Below are 27,820 nucleotides of genomic sequence, written 5' to 3' on the forward strand. Positions count from 1 at the left end.
AAAGCTTGATGTTAGGGATATCAAAAAAGGTTCTTTAGAAGTACAGGTGTTCATAGACTTGTTCAATTAACTCCTCCAAAGTAATCAAATGACTGACTTTCTACAGCACCTAAACAATCTTCAGGAGATCAAAATATCCTTCTTGTCCCAACTTCATGGATGTCCATTTTATTTCCATGTATTTCAGTAGCTGGAGATACAGTAGGTGACTGACTATTTGCCTCCATCTTCCAAGTAGCCTTTATTAAATAATCAAGTGGGTTTTAAAACACAGCTTTTAAGAACATTTTTTTGATTGGAAAAATATTAATTTTTGTGAATGCTGGATAACGTAGATATTAATGCTCCCTCTCATGTTTTGAAGTAATTCCGCGTGTTATTTTCTCAAACATATACCTTGTTATTTCTCCATAAAAAAAAAAAAAAAAGAAATACAAGCATTTCATACCAGTCCTATAGTTCTGTATTTTGAGCATGAAAACAGTTGGAAAAGTTTAGTCTGCTATACATCTATATATATACACCTCTAAATACACAAGATACTGCAATTCCTCAATTTAACACTATGCCTCTTACCTGAAGATGGTTACAAAAAATAATCCTAGTTGCTGTAATTTTTTTTTTGTTGTTTTTCTTTTGTTTGTTTGTTTTTACAAGTTGAACTATGGTTACAAGATCCTGGATTACAAAATGCTAAATTCCATTAGCTTTTAAACTGACAAACACATATTTTAGGATGATATGCTTTTAAAGTCATGTAGCTTATAGCATCTGCCATCATAACAAAAGATAAGAGAAAGTTAAAAACCAACTTTACACTTTTTACTTAAAAACCACATAAGAAATGCAATACGGAACATATTGAAATGGGAATTTTTTAAACAAACAATATATAGTGTTAACAATACGCATAAGCACTAAGCAGCAAATTTTTCCCTTTGTGATACTGCTCCAGCAATTGTTCAGTTCCTCATAGATTTAGGACTAAAATTAACTGACAATGTATGAAGAGATCTGCAACTGAAAAATTGACTTGAACAGTATCGCACAGAGGTTCTATTTCTTTGAGTAACAGAAATGGGATTCTTCTTGTGCTCTTTAAAGAGTTATTGTAAATTAAATCCCAACTTCAATAAGATTTACTTTCCGCAGAAAATCACATATATGAAGATAACACTGCTATTTCTTAAGCTACCTAACAGAGCAGGTAACTACTAAATTTCCACAGGCGAAAGGCTGATAGCAAATCTTACATATTTTCTTACGAAGGAAAAGAAAAAAACCAACCCAAAAAACTTTGAAAGTGTTGTTAAAGCACTGTATTATGGTTTTAAACTCAAGTAATAAAGCACGCCTGCAGGGCATTTCTTCCACTAATATCATGCCGCAACCCAGGGAACCAGCCCTATTTACTATATTATAAAACTAGACTATTACAGAGGGCTCTCCACTTCCCTATGCATCTTTTAACGCTAAAGACAAGTAACTCATATTTGTGTTCAAAAAAATACTCAATTCAAGCATATGAAAGTTTTCGGGCAATCTCTATCCCACTTTGTGTCTTAAGCAAGCTTTCCTTTAGCTAGGACTTGGGCTTTTTCTTCTTCTTCATGGGAGTAAAGTTCAGCCTTTGAAAATAAGGAATACTTCAGATCAGTCTGATCTTTAAATACGTGCACTAGTCAAATGCTTTTAGTGTTCTTTCTGCATCTTTCCACTCAAACATAGACCTACTCCCTAGGGATTCAAGCTGTCACATCAGTACCACCCATCTTTGGACTAAGCCTCATTTGCAGAACATGGCCCATAGCACTGTTTGGTGCAAAGTGCCAAGCCAAAGGTCACAATGCAGTCCTCACACGTTCTGGGGCAATAAAGAAAATGCTTTAATTCCACTGGGAGGTGGTTCAAGAGTTCAAGCCAACTTTCCCCGTCTATACTTTGCGCAGTGGAAGGCAACATACTAAAATGGTATCTTTCAAGATTTGCTCTTTAAAATATTTATACATTTGTGTATTTCTACTACTATCTCCAATTTCAATAAAAATGGGTACTGTTAGAGATAGGATAGGGATATAAGAAATAAAGTACTTGGAGGCTCAAGTACTGTATCAGAAATATGCGCTGACTTTGTAAAAACCAACTACATTTTATATTCGGCAAAATAACGAATAAACTTTTCTGATTAGGAAGATGTAAAATAAAATGAGTGGTTTTCCCTGCAAATGTTACTGCAGAAGTCACCTGTATGACTTGTACTTAACCCTTTTCTTCTCATGCAGCATTACAGTATTTCCCCCCCATCCCACAAAACAAAAAAAACAAATATTCCATAGTTGTTACAGATTGCACTTTTAAAGCACAGACTTGCCAGTCTTCTGCATTTCCAGTGTCCTATTTAAACAGCTGACAAACACAGTCTTAATTTTATGAAACTGGAAGATTTCGCCTAAGTACTTCTTTTGATGCTGGAGAAATGTTATCTGGGAATATTACTTCAAACTCTATAATTAAGTCTCCACGCTGGTCAGGATTTTTGGGAAACGGCAAACCATATCCTATAATTCTTCTTCTCATCCCAGGCTTTACAACTTCATTTACCGTCATGGGTATGGTTCTTCCTTCTATCGTTGGCACATTGATAGAGCTGCCACACAAAGCCTAAAGAAAGATTGTATCATGAGAAAAAGAAACTGGTCAGAACTTTACTTGTACCTGTAAGTGAATTTGGATTATTTAGAAAAGACTAGTATTCTAAGCAGTATTTCCTCTGTGCACTACTGAGATATCAAAATTCAAATTTAGTGTTCCTCTCTTGAAAAGGGAAGGCTTCAATTTGTCATCGAGTACCACAAAATGGCCGCTGGAGGGTAAGTGAGCTTAAATATCCTTAAAGATGTTATCAGATTATAAGGTGTTTGAGTACAGAATTAACTCTTCAGTCATACTACTCTAGAGATGTCCAATTTCTCAGTTTCCATTGGAAATTTAGAGTGCTGTTCCTTTTTTGTGTGTTTACACTGCACAGGGGTTTACTCTAATATGCTATCAACCTGTATTACATCAAATTGCAGAACACTTCGGTGTCTATGAGCAGAGGCATATCAAATTTCACAGCTGTCTTACATAAGCATTTGTGATGCTCAAAGAAAAGCAAACAACTATTTCAGAGCACCAAAATTAAAATATCACAAACTTTCTCCTGCTTTATCCAAGAGTTTGTTTTCATTACTAGGATCTCTGATAATAACATGGAGTCCTCCAACTTCACTCGATTCAAAACACTTAGACTATACTGATAATGTCCAATTTACATAACAATGCAATGAGTCTAAACAGGCTTTTGTCTATGAAGGAACTATATTACCCACATGAACATTAAATATTGTCTTTCCTCCCTCCCCCTATTTGAGAGGCTTCACCTCACTTCAGATGTATTTTTAGTTAGAAATTCTTTAAGAAGGCAGCACATAATGTACACAAAAAGCTTTATAACGCAAGCAAGAGCTTATTTCTCTACCTAATGTTAATTAAGAAGAAAAAAAAAAAAACATATCACACACTCAGCTACATAATCTTTTAAATGATCACCATGTCAAGGCTTCAGACACTTAAGAACTCTGCTCGGTTGTCTTTCTGATTTTTCCTTTTGAAAGCCGATGTGTTTTGACTTGGAACAAAATTTTTTAAAAGCTATAACGTTTTTGTTGTTATATATAGCTCCTAGAACACCTGTTCACAATAATTTATGCTCATGAAATCAATCTCTATGTACTTTGCAATCACACTGAAGTAACTTAAACATAAAAATGCAGACAAAATTTGTGGACAGTGAAAATATTTAAGACATTTCTACTCTGTCCTACAGAAATAGCAATCATATCACAGCAGTAAAAAGCATACTGTATTGGATGTATCTCTTAATTTTGTTTGTTACTTCAGCCTGATATGTATTTAGATAGAAAGGTGAAGATTTAAGATGTATCAACCTTTAGTCTTACGCTTCCACTCTCTCTTCCACCTCTATAGGAAACAGCTTGAAATAATAGCCCATTTTAATCAAAACACCTATTGCTTCCGCTATAAATAACTCTGCTCTGCAACTACATGTTGACTTTACAAGACTGAAACTACTTAAAAAAAAAAAAATCCAAAAACCAACTTCACTGATGTCCTACATCTTGTGCAATGTAGTCATCATATCATATCGTAACAGGTTTAAACATTTAGAGTTAGACCAAAATAGAATCACAGAATCATAGAATCGTTTGGGTTGGAAGGGACCTTTAAAGGTCATCTAGTCCAACCCCCCTGCAAGGAGCAGGGACATCGTCAACCAGATCAAGTTGCTCTTAACTTACCTCCCTTAAGCTGATCTTAACAGGATAGATAATATTTGATCCATCTCTCTTGAAGTGAGAGTGAGGTTTATCCTTAATGATAAAGACAATATCAGCTGGAATTGTGTTGGGTGTTTCATCACCTTCTTTGGGAAAAGTGATTTTGGTGCCTTCTTTCCATCCTCTTTTTATCTCAATAGTAAGAATTTTGTCCTCTGTTCGGACACTTCTACCATCTGGGTTAAGCCTTTTACGTGAAATCCTCATCCGTTTTGTGCAGCCATGATAGATCTCTTCCAATGACACTTTAAGTTCATGGATTACAGGGGGATCTTGTTTACGACGTAACTGGCTGCCAACTGTATTCCTTTCCCTTGGAAAACCATTCATACTAAAACTAGTGAAGGATCCAAATGGATCACCATCCACCTCCATGTCTTCAGTGTCTCTGCCACCAGGCATCCTCCTTCCAAAGAAGATCTCAAAAGGATTTGTGCCACCAAAGAAGGCTGCAAATGTAGCATGTGGGTCACCATGGAAGGAGTACCGAAAGGTACCACCCTGTCCATCAGGTCCTCCAGCTCCTCCTTTCAGACCTACAGAAGACAAATAAGCAAAGTTAAAGACAAATCAAATATTAGTATAAGCTTTCCTATTGTAGAGTGTAATGATATTAGAACTTATGAGTCAAAAGGTCTCTGCAGTAGAGTGACAGGTCTCCTTTTCAATGAGGACTCACGATCAGACTAAGCAGTATCAACTAGTCATTCAACAGCTTGAACAGCAACAAAGTTTCTGAAGTTCTAGAATGACTTCTACTTGAGAAGAATAAGTACTTTATCCCTCCCAATTTCATTTCATGTGACCGAAGCCAGTAATTCAAAGAATTAGCATCTTAAAACAGAAGACAGGTCTGCTTGACTTGATCTTTTTTTGTTCTGTAAAGTCTGTTAGGAGTTACATGTCTTGTCAAGATCACTTCTGGGGCAAATTATGCATTATCAAATGCAACACTTTCCATAATCTCCATAGCTCAGCTTTAACTCAGTGTTAATTAGCTTTACCTTTGTTTTCCTGCAATTCAGTTTGAGTAAAAAGTAACACACCAATAGTCAAGCAGCCATATACTTCCTCAATATTGAGTTTAGAATCCCAAACTTATTATAAAACTTATGTTCCTATGATATAAAGTGGGTAAGAAACCTGGGAACTCTTTTCAATGCAGTCACAAATAAAACCATCTTGGAAGTTCCTAAGACCTATTTGGGTACAAAAATATTGTATATACTTGTCATCATCTCTATGCAAAAAAACCCAGAATGTTCCAGAATAGCTTTGTTCCTTCTCTTTCATATTCCACAAGGAAAGATCTAGAGCTCATTTCTTCCTGATAAGATTTTCCTTACAACTCTCACTGGGCAGTCCCTTGTACTTCCTGCTTTCTCATTCCAAACCCAGCCACAATCAATTTTCTTAAACACCTCTTTCCCAATAGGTGATCTCTAAGTTATTTTCTCATAATAGTTAGTGCTCTCCTGCACTGACTGTTTCAGGATATCTTCTAAAAGCTTTAAGATGAAAGACTGAAAGTCTTCTTAAGAGAGACTATTATTTCTAAACTTACAAGGTTTGGTTAATTAATTTTATTTTTTTTTTCAGTCTTACAGCAGCTTAGCACTACAGCTGCTATTCTACTTCCATAGCCACAAAAACATGAAGCATGTATTCCCTTTATTTGAAAGATGGCTTTTTAGTTGTTTTGTTTGGTTTTCTTTTTTTTCTCAGTGTTTTAGACCTTCTATGCATAAGCTTAATACTGATTATCAACAGTAACCAAGTAAGACACCAGGATAACAATGCCTTCCCCATCTCAATACTAGATCATATGTTAAAAGCACTTAACATGCAGTAGTACACCCTTCTGTCACATTGTTAATGTCGCCCTGGAAGAGCTAGCCAAAAGTTACTGAAGGCACATAAAGTTCCCGGCTGTAAAAGCACTGAGGTGCTCCTTCCTCCCACCCCACCCTCTGCATTTTCCTCACAACTACTAGTTATGCTGTCAGACGCAACGGAAGAGCTTAGAGAGCAACTGAGATACCAGGAGGTATTTCATGATTCATCATTCTAAAAATTCATACTTTGGGTTAATATTATGCCCCAAGTAAACAGAAATCTACATGTGGAACCTCTGTCTTCACATATGCAATACCAGGATGCCAAAGGCCGTATTGCTTTATATGCTTTACTTCAAGCTCTTTGGTAAGAGTGACTAAAATGGTATTTTGGGAAAGTAGTTATGATGAGCTGCTGCACAGAAATCTAAAACTCAAATGAATCCACACTCTAAACAGGTTTATAATGACACAGAGAAATGAGGCAGGGGTGAGAAGGTGAGGAGAAGGAAGTGCAAGAAGCCAAAAGATCCAAGAGGCAACAAAGGCCTCTGGTATCTACATAAATGCTTTTTTCCTAGAACGTTTCAGTAACAGCACTAAAGCTTTGAATACATGCAATGGAACAAAAGACCAAAAACACTGCATCCTCTGTAGAAGCTGAAGGTCTTCCCGAAAGTACTGCTATTAAAATGTCCCCCTTTATATTAGGAAAATCATGTCCCTGACTGAATGGCAATGAGTGAGTGGATCTACTTGTCACAATGGAAGTAATTATTTAATGTGGAATTTCTGATACCATACATTAAAGGGGAGTTACACTAAAGACTTCCTCTGTTGCTCAATCATGAGACTGAGTCACATTGGTCCAAAAAAAAAAAAAAAAAAAAAAAAGTAATCCTGTCCAGATAACCATTTTAGGATAAATATGACATTTCTGAGGCCTCATTCTCTTGGCATGTTATCACTGTTTACAATTAAAGCTAAAAAATTGTTCTGGTATTTAATGACATCAGCCAAATTCTTTCCTCTCCAGGCAAGAAGCCAAGGACAACTATGGACTGGACACCTGGGCTTCTGCTCAGAAGCACTGCCTTGCCTACATCAAGCAGTTAGCTGCCCTTTAGCAAAAACTTAAGAAAAGAATAAATTCCTTTTCAACTGCAGCTCAAGAAGTGCTATGGCAAGCAAAGACAACAGTAAGAGAACCCAGAAAGCTACTTATGTGTACAAACATTACAATTCAGTAACTTTTTGCCTGTGAAGTATTCGGGACTTTAAAAAAAATCCCATAAAAACACATTAAAATAAGAAATCAAAACTAGATCAGCATTAAAACTCTGCAATACATTTCACATTAAAAGAGCTGATGAGTCAAACTTTCAAGCATTGCCTAGAAATCAACTACTATCATGTTTTCATGCATAATCTATATTTATTTTCTTCATTCAACATAATGAAAGCGACTGATCAGAGTGTAACAGAGACATACATACCTTCTTCCCCAAACTGATCATAAATGTCTCTCTTTTTGGGATCACTCAGCACTTCATAAGCTTCTGCAATCTCTTTGAATTTTTCCTCTGCGTGGGGAGATTTGTTCTTATCTGGATGCCATTTAAGTGCTTGTTTTCTGTAAGCCTTTTTGATATCTTCGTCAGAAGCCCCTTTTTCAATTCCCAGGATAGAATAGTAATCTTTTCCCATCCTGAGTGTTGGAGAAATTCAGATTTTCCTTGCTATAAAGACAACAGCGTCCAGTGTCTTAGCAACGTAGAGATGCTAGAGAAGGAAAAATAAAAATCAAATTTGGAATTGAAACAAACAGAACTGTTACAAATGAACAAACTCTCCAGAACATTAAAGAAACACTAGACAGCTTCTCTGTATTCCATTCCTTCCCTCATTGCTCTTTTATAAATAATTATACACACTGGACAAGACACAGTCCTCTTTAGAGTCCTCCCATCTACAGTACGTGTCTCCGCTCTTTCTAGAACGACAAATAACAGGACGTCACTTCCCCGACTGCCCCAGCTGAACAGTCCGCACAGCTTGCACTCTCTCTCACGCACGCACGCATGCGCACGAGCACACACACACAGGGAAAATGCTGAACTTCTATTTCCTCCCTAGCAACTAGAAAGTTTAAAGGTTTAATATTGTGATACGGTGCCTTTTACCACAAAGGCTGAATCCAGTTAGCTCTAAAAAACGTAACTGCCCCAACAGAAACACAGTAGTCTATATAAAGCAATTACAGCATTTTACTTCAGTTTCTATAGGGACAGCTGTACATATAATTGTTTTCCAAATACATCAACATAGATTTGTACCCTTTCCAGCAAAGACTATGAAGTATTTTACACCCAAGTTATCCGCAAAGCTTCAGAAAGCATCACTTAATTTCTTTAAAAATAGAATTAAGCCACTCTCAACCATGGCTGACTGCAGCCGTATACTATTAAGCAGTAAGAAATCAAATCTGAGCAAAAAATATCAGTCAGTTTACCACAACTCAAGTCACTCAACTAAAGCAGACTATAACTGTTACCTGCCGTCTCAGCCTCCTCCTACACAAGAGGCAATATCAAGATTATTATACAAGTATGGCAATATACCAAGCAAATCGTTTTCATTTGATGAGATGTTAGTAACAGAAAATACGTGGTTCCTATTTATTTTACCATACATAGTGCAATTTTTACTACGGAAGTACTTCCCATGTTCTGCAGAGGGAATGGTATGAAGTTGCAGCCTGCAAGATTTATTTTGGATCTCAGTTAATAGCTATATGTCAAGAAATTATCCCTACTTGTCAGTATGATAATAAACGTCAAGACTGATTAGCATAGCTTGAAAAGTAACTCCTCTCTGGAACAACAGTATTAAAATACACCAGTTTTGATCATATCTAGAAGCTACCTGTATGAAGACATCTCTAGGCTCAGTTATGAAGTTACCTGTATGAAGACAATTAGGGTCAACTGCCTGCCTTAAATTGATAAAAAAAGTTCAAGCAAAGCACTATATAGCAGTCAAGGGACCATCAAACTCAAGTGGAGAACACTGATCTTCTGATTCAGGGAGCATTATATTTGAAGTCGTTTTCCAGAACCCCCTCAAACTTAAAAGCGGTCTGATCAGAAGAGAAAGAAAAAGTCTCCTCACCCACAGAGCAATAGAAAAATATTTCAGGGTTTTTTTTTTTTTTTGTTGGGGTTTTTATTAGGTTTTTTTTTTGCTGTTTGTTGTTGTTGGATACCTGGAGTATCAGGGACACTTAGTGAACAATCCAGACCGAATGGAATTGTTATGTTTGTGAGCAGTAGGCCTCAAGGACATCACTGAAGCCGCTTGTGAGAAAGTAATGAAGCCGCCTGTAAGAAAGTACTGAAGCCACCTGTGAGAAAATGAGGCCGCCTGTGAGAAAATAATGAAGCTTCCTGTGAGAAAGTAAACGAAGCAACCTTGAAGAAGATTGCAAACAACTTTGAGAAAGTGAAAACATGAAAAGTACAGGACTTTCCAGGTTAACTAACTGCAAGTAGGAGGGATATGCAAATGTAACCATTAGAGCTTAAGCCAATCACACAATGACTAGTAGGCATATTTTATCTTAGCAATATAAATATGCGCATCCGGGACTAATAAATGGAACTATGCTTATTACTCATATTGAGTCGTTTGTCATATGTTCCTCCGTCACTCGCATGTTGTTGTTGTTTGTTTAAAAAAAACCAAACAAACATGTCATCCCCCTATTCTTTGCATCGTTTCTATTCTTTTCCAATTTCTGCAATCCTCAGTGTATCCAAGATTTGCTTAATGGTTTTTATTTTTAATAAACATTCCCCTTGAAACAGGGGTGGAAAAGATGAAGACAGAATACGGATGAGATTTTACCACAATTATTTGAGAAAGCAAAAAGCTTTGCACATCTGTAACTACTGTTTCAAATGTAACTGAGGCCAAAGGCTACTGAAATAAGGAATCGGCTCCCCTTGCCACTAAACCTCTGAGGACTTACTTGCATTTTTGGAACACTGGGAGCCACAAGGTTACAGAATCAATTATCTTTACAGCTGAAGAAAGAAGTTGCTGAGCTCCACATGGAATAAAGCTAGTCTTTTACCAATCACCCTTTTCATCTTTCTTTAAAAAGTGCTACTTCTGTTAATTTACCGTATTTCAGATAAATTATTATAGACTCATATCTGAAATTCAGCTTTTTTCCCCACTATAGAGTTCTGAAAGCAGCAGGTACAATAGCTTGAATTAAAACAGGACTTCATTTGATTACATGTAAGATATAATAGCACTCCCTAAGAAGGCAGTTTACTTACCCATGTTTTAGTGGGCAGCTTACTACACTCAAGAAATGGTTGCAAATATGACAAATCACTATTCATACCCAGCAGTTACAATACTCTGAACCACAACACCAAACAAACTTCATCCCTATTGACAGAGTAAGATTTAGAGCATCCTCAAATTCTCTTGCAAAACTAGCAGTACAAGGAGTTGTTATACTCAGCTGTGCTCTCACGGTATGGTTTGAGCAACCTCTGGTGGGGTGGTAACTTACATCACTTGAAGCATTCCCATCAGTGAGCGTCCAAGAAGGACCCCATGATATTTGCGTCACTGTGTTGTCACAGAATAGAACTGTCAGAACAGCAATAGCTCAGACTAGGTTCAGGACTGTAGTTTTCATTACATTTTTCAAACTCTAGTCAATCAAAATGGTAGAGGGTGTATACACTAGTTTAACAAACAAGGTATAAGACAATTTATCCTTTGAGGGTATTATATTAAATACTTATCTCTCTTTCTAAGTAATAAAATAAGGAGCTGCACTTAGCAAGGCTTAGCACTCTCCTCCTTCCCCGCCTTGTTTTGTAAAACATAGTAATTAATTTTCCAGATTTCACTAAATGACCCAATAGTAACAATTTCTTCTTAAATCAAAACTTTCTTCCCCTCAAATGTCAAAACTTACAGAACAAATTCTGGTAACAACGAAAGTTACACTGGGACTTTTTGCTGACAATCACAGTGACTAAGTGTTCAGGCATCCTCTCTCTCTCTCTACAGAGGGGAACATGCTATTCTGGCGTAAATGCCAAGTTATAGCCTAATTAGGAAAGTTATTCCCTAAAAATGAAATTACTTAAGGTTCTGAGCAAGATGTACAGCAATGACCACATTACTTCTACTTACTGCCCTGCATGATATGTCAGAATGAATTCAGAGTCAGGAATCTCATCTCTTCTAAAAGTTAATGGGATAAGGGGAGCACTTCCTTGCAAAAAGCATGCTCCCTCTGCTAAGACTTTCTTTTTATCATATAAACAGAGATCTTCTGGAAACACAAGTAGGTTGCAGTTCCTCTCACATGGTTATCAAATTCTTTAAATAATTTGTAATAGATTGAGAGGTATTATTCTCTTTCAATTAGTGCAAACTTTATTATTAAAAGACTAGCATGCAGAAGATGAACATCGAGTGATTACGCTGACAATCATTTGAGTACAACCGACCACACCAGCACTTCTTCAGACAGCCAAATCCATCTGGTAACTGTGCTAAGTTTTTACATCTTCCAATCTTTTAGTATTAAGAGTAATTTCAAAGGCAGATAAATAAGTCACAGCTGCTAGATTTTCAGAACTCTGAATATCTGATCTTTGCAATTCTTCATTGTTCATTTTGTTATTTTATCCCACATTCCTCTTCAGTTATTAACAGAAGAAAAAGGAAAATTCTTCACGCACTCTCCACAACAAGGACTCCTGGCATTGCAGTCCCTTCAGTAAGTACAGATACACAGAAAACAAAACAGCTTCAAAAAAAACCCCTACATATTTAGCTTTACTGCTACAGTTCTGTCTTCCCCATTACCGTATATACCTAGAAGTGGAAGTATTTTAAAAACTCTTCTAGACTGAAAAGATTCTGCTTCCAATATGTTTGAATAAGATTGTTATTTTTTGTTTAAATGTCTGAATAAGTGTCCCCTACAAAAACAGATAAAGTCATTATCTAGTGTGTGACAGAGGAACTCATTTATGGGATTATTTTGTTCTTTACAAAGTTTCTGCGTTTCTACACTGAGGTCTTCCTCTTTCATAGTAGAATTTAGAAACATCACAGGGCGTTTTGTCCATAAGCCCATTTCCCAGACTCCTTGCATTTCTGTCACCTCCTATTTCAGAGTCTGACGCCTTGCATCCAAGTACCATGACCCACCTGCACTCCTCACACATCTGCTCACACGCAGTTCCAACTGCAGCATACTGGGATGCGTGCTCACCCTCTATTTGGACATTTACCTTTTACCTAAAGGAGGGGTGGTTGCTGTGATTTAATTTGTTTAGGGAGCATTAATAGCACACAACCTGATAGATCCTATGTAGCCAAGGCTGGCTTCAGCTGTGACAAGCCAGTAGTAGCGCATCCTCTCAAGCCTCCCAGAAGCAAGCCACTAAACTATGTATCTATAAAATTAGTAAGGTCACCATCTAAGACTTTGATTAAGAATACTCCTGCATAAATGCTATACAACTTCTGAGACATGCAAATCTAGTAATACACTTGCCCGTGATGCCACCCCAAAAACATAATATCTAAAAAACCCACCAATTAGCTACCTTTCTTTCTTATTCTACCACACGAACATTTCTGACTGATACACCACATTATGAACCAGTCAACCATCTATATGATCAGTTCTTTGTTTACAGAGTCTTCAAATACAACCGCTGCATTCCATTTCAGGCATACAGAGAAAAGTTTTTATTATCACCCTGGACTCAAACGCTATTTATGAAGCTTATGCTTATCGTCAACTCTGTAAACCAATTTTCTGCCAAACTAGGCAGTCTCAGCCATGTCTGCCTGCCCTTATAAGCTACTTTAAGGTGCTCTTATTATGTACTGAAAAGCTAGCAGTGCTTGTTCAGCACTTCCTTTTATCAGTGTTACTTGGTACAATCCAAATTAAAAACAAATACATAAAATTGAAAATTCAGGTCAAGCTTTTTAAAGTTGTCTGGGCAAAAAAAAAAATAGGTGTGTCTTCAACTGTAACAAATTACTAAAAAGCAAAATAGACAATTTATTAAAATATTTTTTTAGTTCGCAGTAAGACTGAATAAAATTTTGAAACCATACACAACTTGCCTAATGTAAGCTCCCTCTTATCTACACAGGATTTTCTGTCTGCTTTGATCAAAAGCAAGAAAGTGACATTCACTTTTGCAATACAAAACTTACTTTTTAAATCTAAAAATGTTTATGAAATACATACTAGGACACTGAAAATTGTTCCTTCAATAGTTCACCTTCACTTCTGAGACTGAGTTTGACTACTCATATTCAGCATTCCACTTGAGTTACTATTTCAGTGAAATAATTCTTGCTTTGAAGTGTTTTTCCCATTACTCTCTCTGAAGAAATACAGTTTAACTCATATACATATGGACAAGTGCTAAACATCGTAAGTTTGTCACAACAGTGGGAGCAAGGTCACACCAATTCCAGGTCTTAGAATAGTAGCACTGACAAAATTAACTGTGAATTAACTGCTTTTTTTAAAGAAGCCTTCAGAACAACAACTGAAATAAAGATATAGCCAAAGAAACATTCACAAGAATAGTTACACTGTGCTCAAATTCTATACTAATTATAAATTAGCACTAGTATAAGGTTATTTTAAGCAAAAGCTTCTGAGGAGAAGTGTCATTATTCCTTGAAGTTCTGAAGTTGAATAAAAATGCTCAATATTTCCTATAAATTAAGCCATTTCTTCTGCATTCCTCACCTATTGAGCCTCAGAAACAAAACTGAAGACGACACGACTAGATCACAGAACAAGTTAAAGAGCAAACAAAACCACAAAGGCAAATTCCAGACAGATCACAACTATAAATATACATGTGCACGTAAATGTCAAGGCAGAGGAGCCAAATCCCTCCCCAGAAAAAGCTCTTTCACAATTAAGTATCATTATATTTGCAAAGCCACATTAATGAATGGAATAAATTGACATTTTTCTACAACGGTTTGAAGTACATCATATACAATAGTAAAATTTCCTATAACATCATCCATTATTTTCCCAGAGAAAAAAATGTTGACATTGATGTTTCTCCCCACCACCTTTAACTGTATGTAGCTGTTGACTGAGATACGTTTATACTTTTTGACTGTGAATAAGACTTTGTACACGCAAACCCCAGTCACGAATTCATTAAACAGAGTTTCACTACACAAATACCCAGTAGCTGGTCTCATATACAGAAATATCTTCTAGAGTTTATAACAGAAGCAAGAAATAGTTGAGATTCTTTTTATATATCTAACAGAAAATGCAAAGTGAAACCTGTACAGTGTAACAATTCTTTCTTATCTGTCAGTGGCCCTAAAAGAAAAGTTTCATTTAGTCATGCACTTCATAAACAAGTAATTACACAAATTTATCAATTTTTTACTTCAGTTCTTTGCAGAAACATGCTGCTATTGTGATGGAAGTAAAAAGTTCATTGTACAGAAGGATTCTGGGGCTGATTTTGTATCTAAATAAATAGTCATACAAGAAAGTGAAATACCACATAAAAAAAAAATTTGAAAAAAATAATTATACAGTTAAAATAGACAGTGACATTAACTTTGTTAAACAGCATACCTGAGTAACTAGGCACACTTATTTTATATTTTCATACTGCATACATGGTGTCTTTGAGACACTCTACTTGTAAAATACTCAAATTGAAATGCACTCTGAAGTATTTACTAGTTTATGTACTACACACATCATAATGTCTTTCCAGAGACACTTGTAAACAGTGCCATTTAATGCAATTCATTGACAATTTAACCTTACATTAAGACGACTTGTTGACTTTTCATTTCCTCACAGATTAAAGAGGAAAAAAATGTAGTGGTATAGGTATAGTCATGCTTTACAAAAATATCTGGCTTCCATTAAGAGATACATCTAAGTCACTGTGAAACAGTACTTCATAGAACACGTACCTACTATGCTTTCTATATTTAAGTCGGCAGTATTGTCCGGAAAGATCTGGTCTGACTATTTTTGGCTCAAGGATACAAAGTTATCCAAGACATTAAACTCATTATATTTAAGTTGTATCAGCCCTAGCACCAACAAAAATATTTTCTGCTTTATATTGGCAGTATCTGCTTCAAAATAATGTTTATAATATTATTGAAATATACATGAAGCTATGTTCCTGCCAACAAGCCAAAGGACATGTTTTTAAGGTCTTCTTGAGGAAAGCTTACTTTAAATATGTATTCCAGAATTGACATGAATTTACAGCTCAAGTTCAAATGTTAAATCTCAAAACACATACTGCTATCATGTAGAGCACTTCTGAACTTTCAAAATGAGTTTTTAAGCCTGTAATTCATGCAGCCTTCAGTTTTATTTGGAAACCTACACAACAAGACAGCAGGTGCTGTTAGCAATTTTTTTAAAAGGTTAGTTTTATTTTTCTTGTTACATTTGTAACGACAGACCAAAGGGTCTGTTGCTATGTGCAACTGAAAATGTACATATTTTCACATTAAAACTTACTATTAAGTTCTAGAGGTAGGTTCTCTGCAGAAGATTATTATTCCCACTATATATACATTATGACCTACATAGAAGTACATACAATACTAGAAAAAGAAACAGAAAATGAACTGATCTACACATCAAGTAGATTTTATATTAAACATGGTTACAACTACCTTCAAAAACATGACTAAAACACTAGTCACACACGCACACTGATCCTTCATCACAACATAGCAATTTATATGTCATTAACAAAAAATTGCTTTCTCATACCTGATTCCTGTCCACTAAATTGCTATCTCTGCTATAGCTGAAGAACAAAAATACACTTGGAAGAATTTTTTTGAATTTAACTTTCCACCGCTGAAGGGAATGAGCATCTTCTGGCAAGTAAATAAAGTTCTTGAGACTCAGCTATTATGTATTGCATTGATGAAAACAGAATTAACTCCCCCTTACTTCAAAATAGTGTGATTAACTACTTCAGTCAAGTACTAGACTGCACTTCAAAAAAACAAAATAAAATATCCAAAGTATGGTCACACAAAACGGCACACATACAGTATTTTTATCTACAGATTGGGGGTTGGACTAGATGACCTCTGATGGTCCCTTCCAACTCTAACCATTCCATGATTCTATGATTAAGGCTTCCCTCTTCCGAAATAATACAGATTCCAGAAGTGCTTTCGAATTCCTTACTTAGATTCAGTGACCATTTCAACTCCCACCACATAAACTTCTGCAAAAGGCCTCTTCTTTAAAACAAATTGATTGGTCAACCAGGAAAAACGCCAATAATGCAAAGTATTTAACAGGTTCCTTCACATTACTGACTACACCTATTTACCAAAGTCACTATTACAAAGCTCAGGTAGTTAAGGACATTGTTGCCATATTTACTTTTGTAAATATCTACACAGAAGAGCATACCATGTGGGTAAGAACAGGTATCTTCTCACTGTTGTTACAAAAAAAAAAAAAAAAAATCAAATTCATAAGGAAGCTGAGTTCTGTTTCCTGTAAGAAAAGGTTCTCTTTTGACAAGTTCTGCACATTTTACTATTAAGTTACCAGTTTGGGGCAAAGAAAGCAGAAAAATAGAGTAGTCAAAGTTTTTCCTTTTAATTTTCCATATAATAAGCCTGGATTTTGTCCCAACTACTTTTATCTCTGACTGGTATCACTCAGGAATTTATCCAAGACTCAAGGAATTCTGTCCTGAAACAGCCCATATGCAAATGATGAGTCAGACTTAGTCACACTCATCACATCGTACCAGTCAGGTTTGCCCCATGCCACCAACCTTCCCATGTTGCTTATATAACAAGTAAAGATGTTCAATATGCTGAACAGTGTAAGGCCTAGTAATTGTTCACTGTTTCCCTCCAACACCAGTTGCTTTTAAATTGACTGTATTAACATTTAAATTCTATAACTTTTCTGGTAATTGTTTTCAGAAACAACATACTGATGTAATACAAGTCTTTCAGATTCTCAAATGCTGAATATGTTTTCAATATTGCCACAGAGGAGTATTTTATTGGTTAAACATACACTCTATACAAACACCACAGGCTTCCACGTTACACTTTTCTCAGCATGAATAGTGTACTACATAACAAAACAGAAATTGCTTAGAGAAGTTAAAAGAAGTACTGATTAATTCCAATTAGTGTCAAAAAGAATACAAGGTTGCTCAGTAGTCGGGAAAAAAAAAAAAGAAATTACGCATTAGGAGTTACTAGGAAAGGAAGAGAGAACAAAAGAGAAAACATTACTATAGGATCATATGAACAGCACAGGACCAGCAGTAAATCTACAGCACAACACTGTGCAGTTCCGTTCTCTCAACTTCCCAAAACCAAGCACAGCATTTTTTTAAATGTTCAGATAAGAACCATAAAAGATTATCAAATATCTGAAAATGCTTTCACACAAGATACAACTGAGGAGGCTTTAGTTCTTCAGTCTGTAAAGACCGAAAGAAGTCAGAGGTCTACAAGGTCTACAAATGATGGAGACAGGAGAAGGAGACATGAACTGTTAGCGGTTTACTCCCATCTAAACCAGAGCTACTACGTGAAACCAGCGGAAGCCAATTTCAGTAATAAAATTAAGAAGTTTTATAAATTCCCTGACAAAGGACACTGGAATCTCAAACTATTGTTTCAGTGGGACACTGAAAAAATATCATAGAAGAGATCCACTGCAAGTTTCTCGACAGAGAAGCAAGAGAAGAAATTCCCTGAGCTGTAAGTATTTTGAAGCTAGGAAGGTAGAAAAGAGGACCAAGAGTTTGCTTTATTCCATCTTTTCCTGAAGCATCTACTTTTGAATGCAAATTACTGGGCTAAACAGACCACTTAACAGACAACCAGTTCAGCATTGTCTAGATGAGCACCCTCATTAGATTCATTAAAATCTCAATATAATGCAATTCAGCTATTTCCATGTTCTAAAGAATGAACCTTTCTAACACAGAAGCTTAAAATGCGAGCATTGGCACCATGTAATCAACCTCAGTGACAGACAAACGCTGCCCAAATGCATAGGTTCAGCCAAGCACTACAGGTCCGCTCCAACTAAGGTATCAGCAGAAAGGTGTCTGGGTACTCTTTATTCTAGCACGCTTCCTTGTCATGTAAGTGGAGTATTATTTTGTATATGTTTTAAAAAAACATTGAGCCCATTTATAAGTACTGCTAGAGAGATCTGGCAGGGGCTTTTTTGTTTGGGTTTGGGGGACGGAGTTGGTGTTTTGTTATTGGGTTTTTTTTGTTTGGGGTTTTTTCTTGGTTTTGTGAGGTTTTTTTGTGGGTTTTTTTTTTGTTTTGTTTTTAATGTACATACACTACTAGAGGCATGTTACTTAAAACTGACTTGAAATTACAATCCAAGGTACCACTTGCAAACATGCTGCTCCTCTTCCTCTTCTGCCACCTCTCCATCTGTTCCTACGAAACAAAGTAGGAGTTGCCTATAAGCTCTCAGACAATTCACACATACAAAAAAAAAAAAAAAAAAAGGTGTAGACCTCTACCCTCATTTTCCTGCCTGTACCCGTGTTTATTACACAAACCTCGGAAAACAGGCAATGAATATTAAACATATCTGTATTGTTTTCAATCTAAGTGAAATAAAAAGAGATGTTGCTTACAACAAACAGACTTTTTAAAACCAGGTATTTAGTTACACTTGTAAAGATGTCTCTCATATTCCTGTTTTCAATAAAAATGAGGCTTAATTTGACATAAATACTTGATAGATTCAGCCCCACTCCTGTAGCACAGAAGCAGCAGCAATTTCCCTACAAGTATAGAGACAGAATAGCCAGCTCATATGCTACTCCCTTTGCAGTCCAGCATTCTCCACCCTACGGATCAGGGCCAGCTGGCACAAACCAAAAGACCATTTGCTCCGGGCTAGCTGAGACTGGACACAAAGCCAGCCAGCTCAGACCCTGGGAACTGTGATTGGCTCCCTACCAGTTCTCCCACTAAATGAATCCTTGTATAGGAGAACTTCTGTGAGCTAACAGTAGTGTTATGTACTGATTAACAGGAAAAGGACAATGGAAAAAGACTGCTGTTAAAAAAAAAAAAAAAAAAAAAGAAAAAAAAACAACAAAAAAACACCAACAAAACCAACCCCTTGCTGACTTTCCTTCAAGAAATTGGAACAGAAAAATAATTTTTTAAAGGCATTTTAATACATTTATTTCAATATCCCACATAAAGTTAGTTATCAAAACTACTTTGTCACCCAGAAAACATTAGAATGGGCAGACTGTTTCATTCAATATCTGTTTCAATAGAAGCAGCATGCAACATCTCTTTTAGCCGTTCACCTGTAGAAAAGGAAGAGTATCGTTCACCTATAACAATTTACTGGTGTTTAATTATGGTAGCAATTCCTTCATTCACAGAAAAGGAATCCTAGGGGTTTCTCCCACCAAAGAATATAATTAACAACCTGTTGTCTCAGCAAAGCTGCAGCAGCAGAGAATTCAGGGCACCTGTAGAATAAAGACAGTAGCATGACTCAGACATGACCTGATCTGAACTTGAAGTCTTTCTTTCCAATGGTTCTCAGCCTATCACTTAAGGATTTGGATTCATCCTATTTTGGGAAAAAAAAAAAAAAAAACAAACAAAACAAAACAAAAAAAACCCAACCAAAACACCCAAAAAAACAAACAGCCTCAAAACCAGTTTGGAACATTTCTTAGTGGAACATAACACATTATAGAAATATTTTCCTAACACTGAAGATACTCTACAGCTTTATACCGAAGACTGATAGGCTCATCTAGAGTTGTCCCACTACTTCAGTCATGTTCCATAATTAAGAAACAGACAAAAGTCATGTCTGCAAGTCATTTTTTATTCTTGCAAAAGTATTAGATTTTTTTCCTGGCATAGTTAAAAAGCTATCAGTAAATAGAACAGCTGAGATTAAAAAAAAAAAACAGTTTACATGACATTGATCATAGTTACGGGTCACATGTAAGCGGGAAGGGAGAAGGGTAGGTGGAAGATGCCTGCACAACCCCTATCCACTCTACTTGGTTATTTTTTCCCTGTAATAGCGACAGAAATTAATAGTTTCCAGTAGAAAATAAACTATTTTCTCAGTCTTGATGAAGAGAGGAACTGCAAAACAAATAAATCCACTTGGAAAAGTGACTCAGCTACATAGTATTGTTTTTAATTGCTGTTATACTCAAACAAGATGAAGGTTATTAATGGGTTACCAAATAAGGAACTGCACACATTTTTGCTGTGGACATGTGATCACACTGTTCTTATATAAGCAAAAGGAGATGGTCACACTAGATGCTTTTTCCAGAGTGCACTCGTCAAAATCCCACCCAGCTGCTCCGATTCACACAGCTAGTTTTACATGCAAGGCTGAGAACACACACACTGAACTGTCATATAAAGAGAGGTATTTGATAAGATGTTAGAACAACTCTGTTTAACCTGAGAGCATCTGCCAGCATATCTAAACTCAATTTAAATTGAAACAGTGAGAATGTACTTCAGTTCACCCACAGAAGACAAATAGAGGCAGCCCTAGTTGTATCTACCAGTATCTACTGTAACAGAAGTCAAAACACTTGCTCATTACTTTTTCAAATGTTTCAACCATATCCCACAGTTCAAATCGGGTTTCTTAGCTGATTTCCACCCCCCACCTTAGTCAATCTAGAAGAGTTTTGGGAAAAGAAGATGGAAGGGGGAGTTTGATAGACCTATGTTGCAGTTCATCTCTTAAATGACTTTATTCCTGTAGATTAAATGGTGCTAGGTGAAGAAGGTACAACATGGAAAGAGAAACAATTAAGCAGAAAAATGTCTATGTGTTCTAACGCAATAATGTTTTAAAGTGATACCAAATTTCAGCATCGATTCTACTAACAGGCTACAGAAATTCTATAGTTTTGTGAAAATTTTCCTTCAAACTCATAATAAAAGTCCAAACTTAGCACACTTATCAACACCTAGAAAGACTTCACTGTAAAAAGTGGCATATTTTCTCTTTAACCTTTTCCCTATCCCTTCTGAAAAAATGCAGTCAAAGAATAGCGATGAATCAGAGTACACTTGCAAATAAAATATAGTTTCCACGACTATTTGATGAACACATTACATAGAATCAGTTCATTCACAGGACATAATCCGAACGGACAATAAACTGTACAAAGGAAGTAAAAGATCTCCTCTTTGTATTCGCCACAGAAAATACCAATCCATAGTCAAAAGGTTTACAGGTGTATGGTTTTTTGTTTGTTTAAGCTAAACTTAAAGAACCTCCTGCCTTCTTGCTCTTCAGATCAAAGTCATATCATGACATTCACACCACTGATTTTTTTGAGTGATATCTGAGATTAACCCAGCAACATTCGCCCCTTTTCAACTCTATGCAGCGTTATTATTGAAGGACAACTGGGCATTTGAAGATTACAACAAGATACTTTCAACAACCAATAGATACTGAATTACAGCTTTCTCTAAGATGCGACTGGATATGGATTTATTAAAGAAAAAAATGTCCTTACACACTCACAAATTGGAATGCAAATATTTACTTTTCCCAAACAAGCATGTAACCCTTACAATAAAGTTTAAGAGGATTTTCAGTTTGGATAAGCTTGTCATAATCACGGTTTTATGGACTGAAGGGATTAGTCATTCAGAGCTTCTAAAGCATCTCTTCCATTTTTCCTTCCTCACTCTCAGAAGAGATTTACCTTTCTGTGCTGTTTTTTTTTTTAATTGACTCTGTGAAATATTAAAAATAAGGTGCTCTGACTCACAAATTAACAAATAAAGATGTCAGCTGTAATTAAACATTATCAGAAATACTACTACTAGGGATCAGGCCTATGTAATAGGGAAGTACACCAATGCCTTTAAAGTACTTGAGCTTCTCCCACTTTGAGATGAGAATTCCTAACATTACTGCCTTAATTCAAGAAAATACGTATTTACACACTTATTAACAGGACCTGAACACACATTCTTCAGTGCTCTGCTGATAGAGCAATACACTATCCAATTTTATTCCCTACAGCTACTACTGCAACCATTATTTGTTCTCCCTTTCAAATTCCCTCAGTCCCCATCTCGGCCCTTCTTAATCCCTATTCATATACAACTTCCATGCATAGCTCCATCAACCAATTTATTTCTAACAAGGCCTTTCACACCTTTTCTCCCCCCTGCCCCCCCCCCCCCCGCCCCCGCATCTGGGAGGAGTGTTGAAGATGCTAACAGCAAACAAATTCTCTAGGCTCTTCAAACTTTCCTTCCCATGACATCCACAGAAAAACATCCAACCCCCTTGAACAAGCAGGATACTGAAGAGAGATGACCACATTATCATGCTGACTAATATTATCCAGCTGCCTTTTTGCACTACGTTCATTCTATACGGTGATCCACTGTTCCACTGCATATTTCAGTTGTATTTAAGGAAGAAGTGCATATTCTCTGATTTGTCCTTTTGTACTTGTGACACATCTAATGCAATGATGGCCTAATGCAATTTGGTAGCCTTCTGTCAAAATTTCAGAAGCTAGGTCATGTTGATCTTTTACTGCTCAACTGTCCCCAAGCCCAGAATCAAATTTGCTGGTAGACCTCAACAGAAATCTTGGGGCAAAGACCCCTTCTTCCCTTTTAAGATTTCCTTTCAGAAGCTTCAACCCACTTCTAGCTTTAAATCAAATACATATGAAATAAGATTCACAGGAGTAAAATGTGCAAGACAAGTGCTCTACAGAATCTACAATATTTACACAGCTTTTCTTCAAATACTTAGTATAGTAAAACATTTTTCGCAAGAAAAGCAGCAGGACTATATGTAAACCAAAAACTCCGAAAATTTTGGGTCTTTTGAAACTTACTATATAAAAGCTGGTACACAGGGGAGCAGCTATCAGCTCAGGAGCAAATTCACTCCTGCCCTTCCCCCAGAAGCCAAGAAGAAAGCTGTGTTATCATCACTGAGCAAAGAAAAACGCGACAGCAACTGCTGCAGACCAGGTTGTCCTTCCTCTTCAACACTCCCATCTTCTCCCACAAGTACTTTTTCACACCCTCTCCAATTCCTCAGTAGTAATCCATGCCTCTGCATTTGTCTGGAATGAAGCACAACAGGAACGTCTGCTGCCTAGGAAGACACAGCTGGCCATCACTTGGATCCTCCTGGGTAGGTGAATTCTACACAGTAATCTTACTATTTCGGTTCTAAAAATGGTTTCATTTGACCTTCAACCCTCTCAAAAGAGAGCTTAGTTATGAGCATTGTATAGATTGTGTAGACGGTTTAAGTTACGCTTTAATATTACCATTTTCCACCAATGCATTCTATTTCAGATCCAAATTGTGGATCTGAAATTTGTCATTACTACTTTGGTGCATGTGTAGTAAAATATGAAAGCTCAAGACAGATCAACAGTTCTTAGGGTACAGAGCACATGCTGAATCTTCTCTCAGTAGTTGCTTGAGGGAGTTTTGTACTGATAATGTTGCAGATCCTGGACACTGTCAGTGCAGGAGCACCAGCAGACAGTTAGGATCTGAGTTAGTTGATCTAAATCTCCCAAAGTTATGAAATCATCAGAAACCAATTGCAAATTTCCCCACACTAGCAATGACTTGCAGAAAGCATAGCAGGCAGACATAAAGCTATCACAATGGTGATCCTTCTCTGATAGTTAGAGACTGTAATCAGTGTTTAGTGCACTGAGGCAAAGCTAAACAAAACACAGTACCCAGAGATTTGCAGAGCCAACTTTGTAAGAAATATTAAGTCTTCAGTTTATGACCCAGTGAGAGGTCTCCTTACCTGCACTAGCAAATAACTTCTTTCAGGACTGCCTTACCCTTTGGTCTGGTCACCACAGATCAAAGTTGAAGTCAACTGTTAAAGTGGAAAAAAATGCCAAAGAACCCAACAACAGAATAGAACTCAGTGCAAACATGCACTGAAGCGTCTTAGCTTATGCAGAGGATTTGGGTCAGTTCCGCACTTTACATTCATGCTTTTGCAACAACTGAACTAGCCAATCTGGAAATACCCTGAGTACCTTTTGGTAGAAGTAAGGATTCCTTCATACACACAAATTGATTAAAACAAAAAAAAAAAACAAAAAAAAATATCCACAGAGAAGTGTGGTTTATGCTCCCCCCTGCCCCCGAACTCTCCATTACTTGAGTCTGTGACAATCCACACTATACGTAAGTCAGAAGACTTTTGTCAGTTTTAATTTGAACTAGCTGTTTCTCAGTAATTACATCTACCAGAACGTTCTAGCTGTTGTTTTCAGTAATCATCAGACTAGGACCTGAAAACCATGACAGATGTCATTATCTAATAAGTTTAGTTAAGGGAGACATCTTCCTTCAACCTCCAAAAGAAACACAAAGATATTTTAAAACTCCATATTCTGCTACTTATATTGTCTACTATCTAATTATTAGAATGCTGAAAGATTAAGTGGTAGAAGATTTCTCTACTACACATCCTTTAGCAAGAATGAGTTACTGTAGAACTGAGGCTTATTTTACACAGCAAAAGTTTTCTTGCTTTAGAAGCACAGCACAAGTATTTGCCTACCAATCTACTACATTTCATTTCTTAGAAAGCAGGTTTGAGGAAACAGGCAATGAGTAATTTTTGCCAAGTGAGAAGGCAGAATAATCTGGCATATGCTGCTATAAAAAGTCAACAAAGCATCTGCAAGCACATTGCAGTTAGCACTGTTAAAGGGTTACATCCTCACGCCACTCCATTAAGAGATTAAGCATAAGAAATTAATCCCATAAGGATAATTTTCTCAACAAAAATGTCATTTAATAAAAGGGAAGGGAAATGGAGATAAAGTGCTTAAGACACGTGGGTTTCTAGCGGATAGGTTTTAAGTGCCATCATGGGAAACAGAGATAGAAACAACTCTTTAACTGTTGATAAAGGTCATTAGATCAATTTAGGAATGGTGAAAATAAGGGCATAATATTGTTACAATATATAATATTTACAAACTTATCCCTCTGTAATTTGCTAAATTTCATGTTCTAACTATCTGAAAGGCCTAAGAAATACAGTGACTTCAAGAATTTGGAAGATTGAGGAATCATACATACACTAAATATCATCTTTCCAATCAGGCATCAGCTCAAACAACAGTAAAAAGTTGATAAAAATTATAAAACTAACATTCACTCATCATTAGTTGTTTATTAATGCAACTAGAACACTTACAGTACCAGACAAGTGTTTTCCTTAGCCCAAAGCACTATAACTGATTAAAAACATCATGAGTGTTACACAGCTACTGGCTTGTCTCACACAACTTAGCACAGAATCATTATCCAATTTCATAACAACAAGAAGCAAAGTACATAGACGCTCCACATCATCTAATAAGCAAGGAGCCATAAAAGACATAGCCAGTAGCCACTATTAGCTTCAATGCCTCACAGACAACTACTATTGCTCAACTTACTTATTTGCATAGCACAGCTGGTATACATAACCAAATTCTCAGTAACAAAGTAAATGAAAAAACAACTCAAGGTCAAATCATTGTTTAGAAATAGCAAAAAGTCAAGCATAAAAATGGAAGGTCTTACTTTCCAAACCTATTTTTGCTTTTCCCTCTCCCCCAGTTAACACACCTACGTTAATGGAAAGTATATACTAATTCTTCTGAACAGGCTTTTTCCAAATAATTATCTCAGCAGCAAGTTTCACCTAGCTTTAATTATAATACACTAATCTGCCTAGAAGCATGTGTGAATTTTAATTTTGTGGAATATATTAATCTTAAAACCCTTCTGAGCTATACTACTTCAAAAGTTTTATAGAAGGAAAAAAAATCTAGCACGTTTTCAGCTTCCTTTGGTAGAGTTATCTGGACTGGAGATGCAGGACAATCTGACCTCAGCAGCAGCACTGTGTCTTAAGGTCTACTAAAATGATCTCATTTATGAACAGCCACAAATGAAAGGACCAGTGAGAAACCAGGAACTTCTTAAGGCAGCATGGAACAAGGCTAGCCAAAGGAGTAGACAGCAAGAGGCATTTTCTTATACGACTTCAACAGAGTTGTGCCCTCCCTGCACACAGCCCAAAACTAGGCAAAGTCCAAAACAAAAGTTCCTTAATTAAAAGTACTGACAAGAAAGAAACAGAGTCATTTAGTCTGGAAGAGACCTCCTACACTTCGGTTTTCAAAGTGCATGTTAAAAAAAAAAAAAACATGGCATTTATGTAACCCAGGAGGCCGTGAAGAAGCTACAGCTCAATGCATATAAAGAATTTTTTTTAAATTGCAAAGCAATCCCCTCAGAACAGTACAGAAAGCAGTTGTACAGCTTAGTTCACCTTCAGTATCATATAGTCGCTACTCCTATGATAGCTAAGTAGATATTCTATGACCTTATCTAGATGTGAGGCCTTTGCAACACCGTCATCCATACTCAGCATGACAGTATCCCCACCGGGTCACAGGACCAAACAGGGCATTAAAGCATTAACAGCTCCAGTTTTTCATTAAAGCTTGTGCTTGCGCAGCTAAGAAAAAAATCCCCCCAATTGTAAAAACTGCGCAATAGCAATGACCATTTTCAACTAAGAAATAAGAATCTCGGACGCTGCAGAAGGCGGCAAGTGAAGCTCCGTGAAAGGCGAAAGGAAAAAGCCTACCCCGTCCCGCGGGGCGGTGGAGCGGCGGAAAAGCCGCCCAAACCAAGGGAGGGGCCGCGCCCAGCGGGACGCGGCAAAGCGGACAGGCCGGCGCCCCACCTCACCGCCCCGGCCCTCTGGGCTCTGCCCCTCCGCGGGGCTCGGGAACCAGCCCGAAAAGGCGCCCCTCGCCTCCCCAGCTACCGTAACGCCGGCACCGCTCCTCACCGGGGTTTCTCCCCGCGAAACAGAGCTCGTACTGTTTCCCCTGGCTGTCCCGCGTCACACGGCGGGCACACCAACAGCGCCCGGCGGCCGCACACCGCGGCACAGCGTTGCCAGGAGCCCCTCCGCAGGGCGCTAAGGCGGGAAAAAGGCCCAGCTCCCCCCCTCCGCTCAGGGCCCCGGACAGCACCGCTGCCACCCCCACCGCCCGGCCCTCAGCCAGCCCGGGAACCGCTCGGGAAGGAACAGAAGCCACCAGAGCCCCAAACGTCTCCCCAGGCACAGTCCAAGGCGGGCAGGCGGCCAAGCCGCAGCGCTGCCGCTCGCCCTCGGGCCCCCTTCCATTGCTTCCCTCATGCACTCACCCAACTGACGCCGCCTCAGACGCCCCCCGGGCCAACCTTGCTCCAGGCAGCCTCCACGCCCCAGCCTCTGCTCCCACCCGCGCACCTACGGCTCGAAACCAATCCACGCGAGATCTGCCCGGCACTCGCCCGCAGCCCCTGCAGCGCTGCGCTGCTCCCCGCCTCCTGGCACACCACGTGACGCTACCAGCCCTATCAGCGGGTCCT

At 37.5% G+C, this 27,820-nt stretch overlaps 1 protein-coding gene across 2 annotated transcripts; it reads right to left on the reverse strand.

Annotated features, from left to right (window-relative positions):
- Positions 1-440: 440 nt before the first annotated feature.
- On the reverse strand, positions 441-27,803 carry DNAJB4 (DnaJ heat shock protein family (Hsp40) member B4). Of its 2 annotated transcripts, none has more exons than XM_086753196.1 (4): positions 27,721-27,803; positions 7,732-8,017; positions 4,362-4,936; positions 441-2,661 (listed from the first exon to the last, which is right to left on the reverse strand). In XM_086753196.1, the coding sequence occupies exons 2-4, from the start codon at positions 7,940-7,942 to the stop codon at positions 2,428-2,430; spliced, it is 1,020 nt and encodes a 339-aa protein (XP_086609322.1). In that variant the 5' UTR covers positions 7,943-8,017; positions 27,721-27,803; the 3' UTR covers positions 441-2,427. The 2 variants fall into 2 exon arrangements, with proteins under 2 accessions (XP_086609322.1, XP_086609320.1); XM_086753194.1 differs by having other exon boundaries at positions 27,614-27,763.
- Between the last annotated feature and the right edge of the window lie 17 nt (positions 27,804-27,820).

This window comes from Chlamydotis macqueenii, chromosome 8 (genome assembly GCF_036417535.1).
Source record: "Chlamydotis macqueenii isolate bChlMac1 chromosome 8, bChlMac1.mat, whole genome shotgun sequence".
In the NCBI taxonomy this organism is placed as follows: domain Eukaryota; kingdom Metazoa; phylum Chordata; class Aves; order Otidiformes; family Otididae; genus Chlamydotis; species Chlamydotis macqueenii.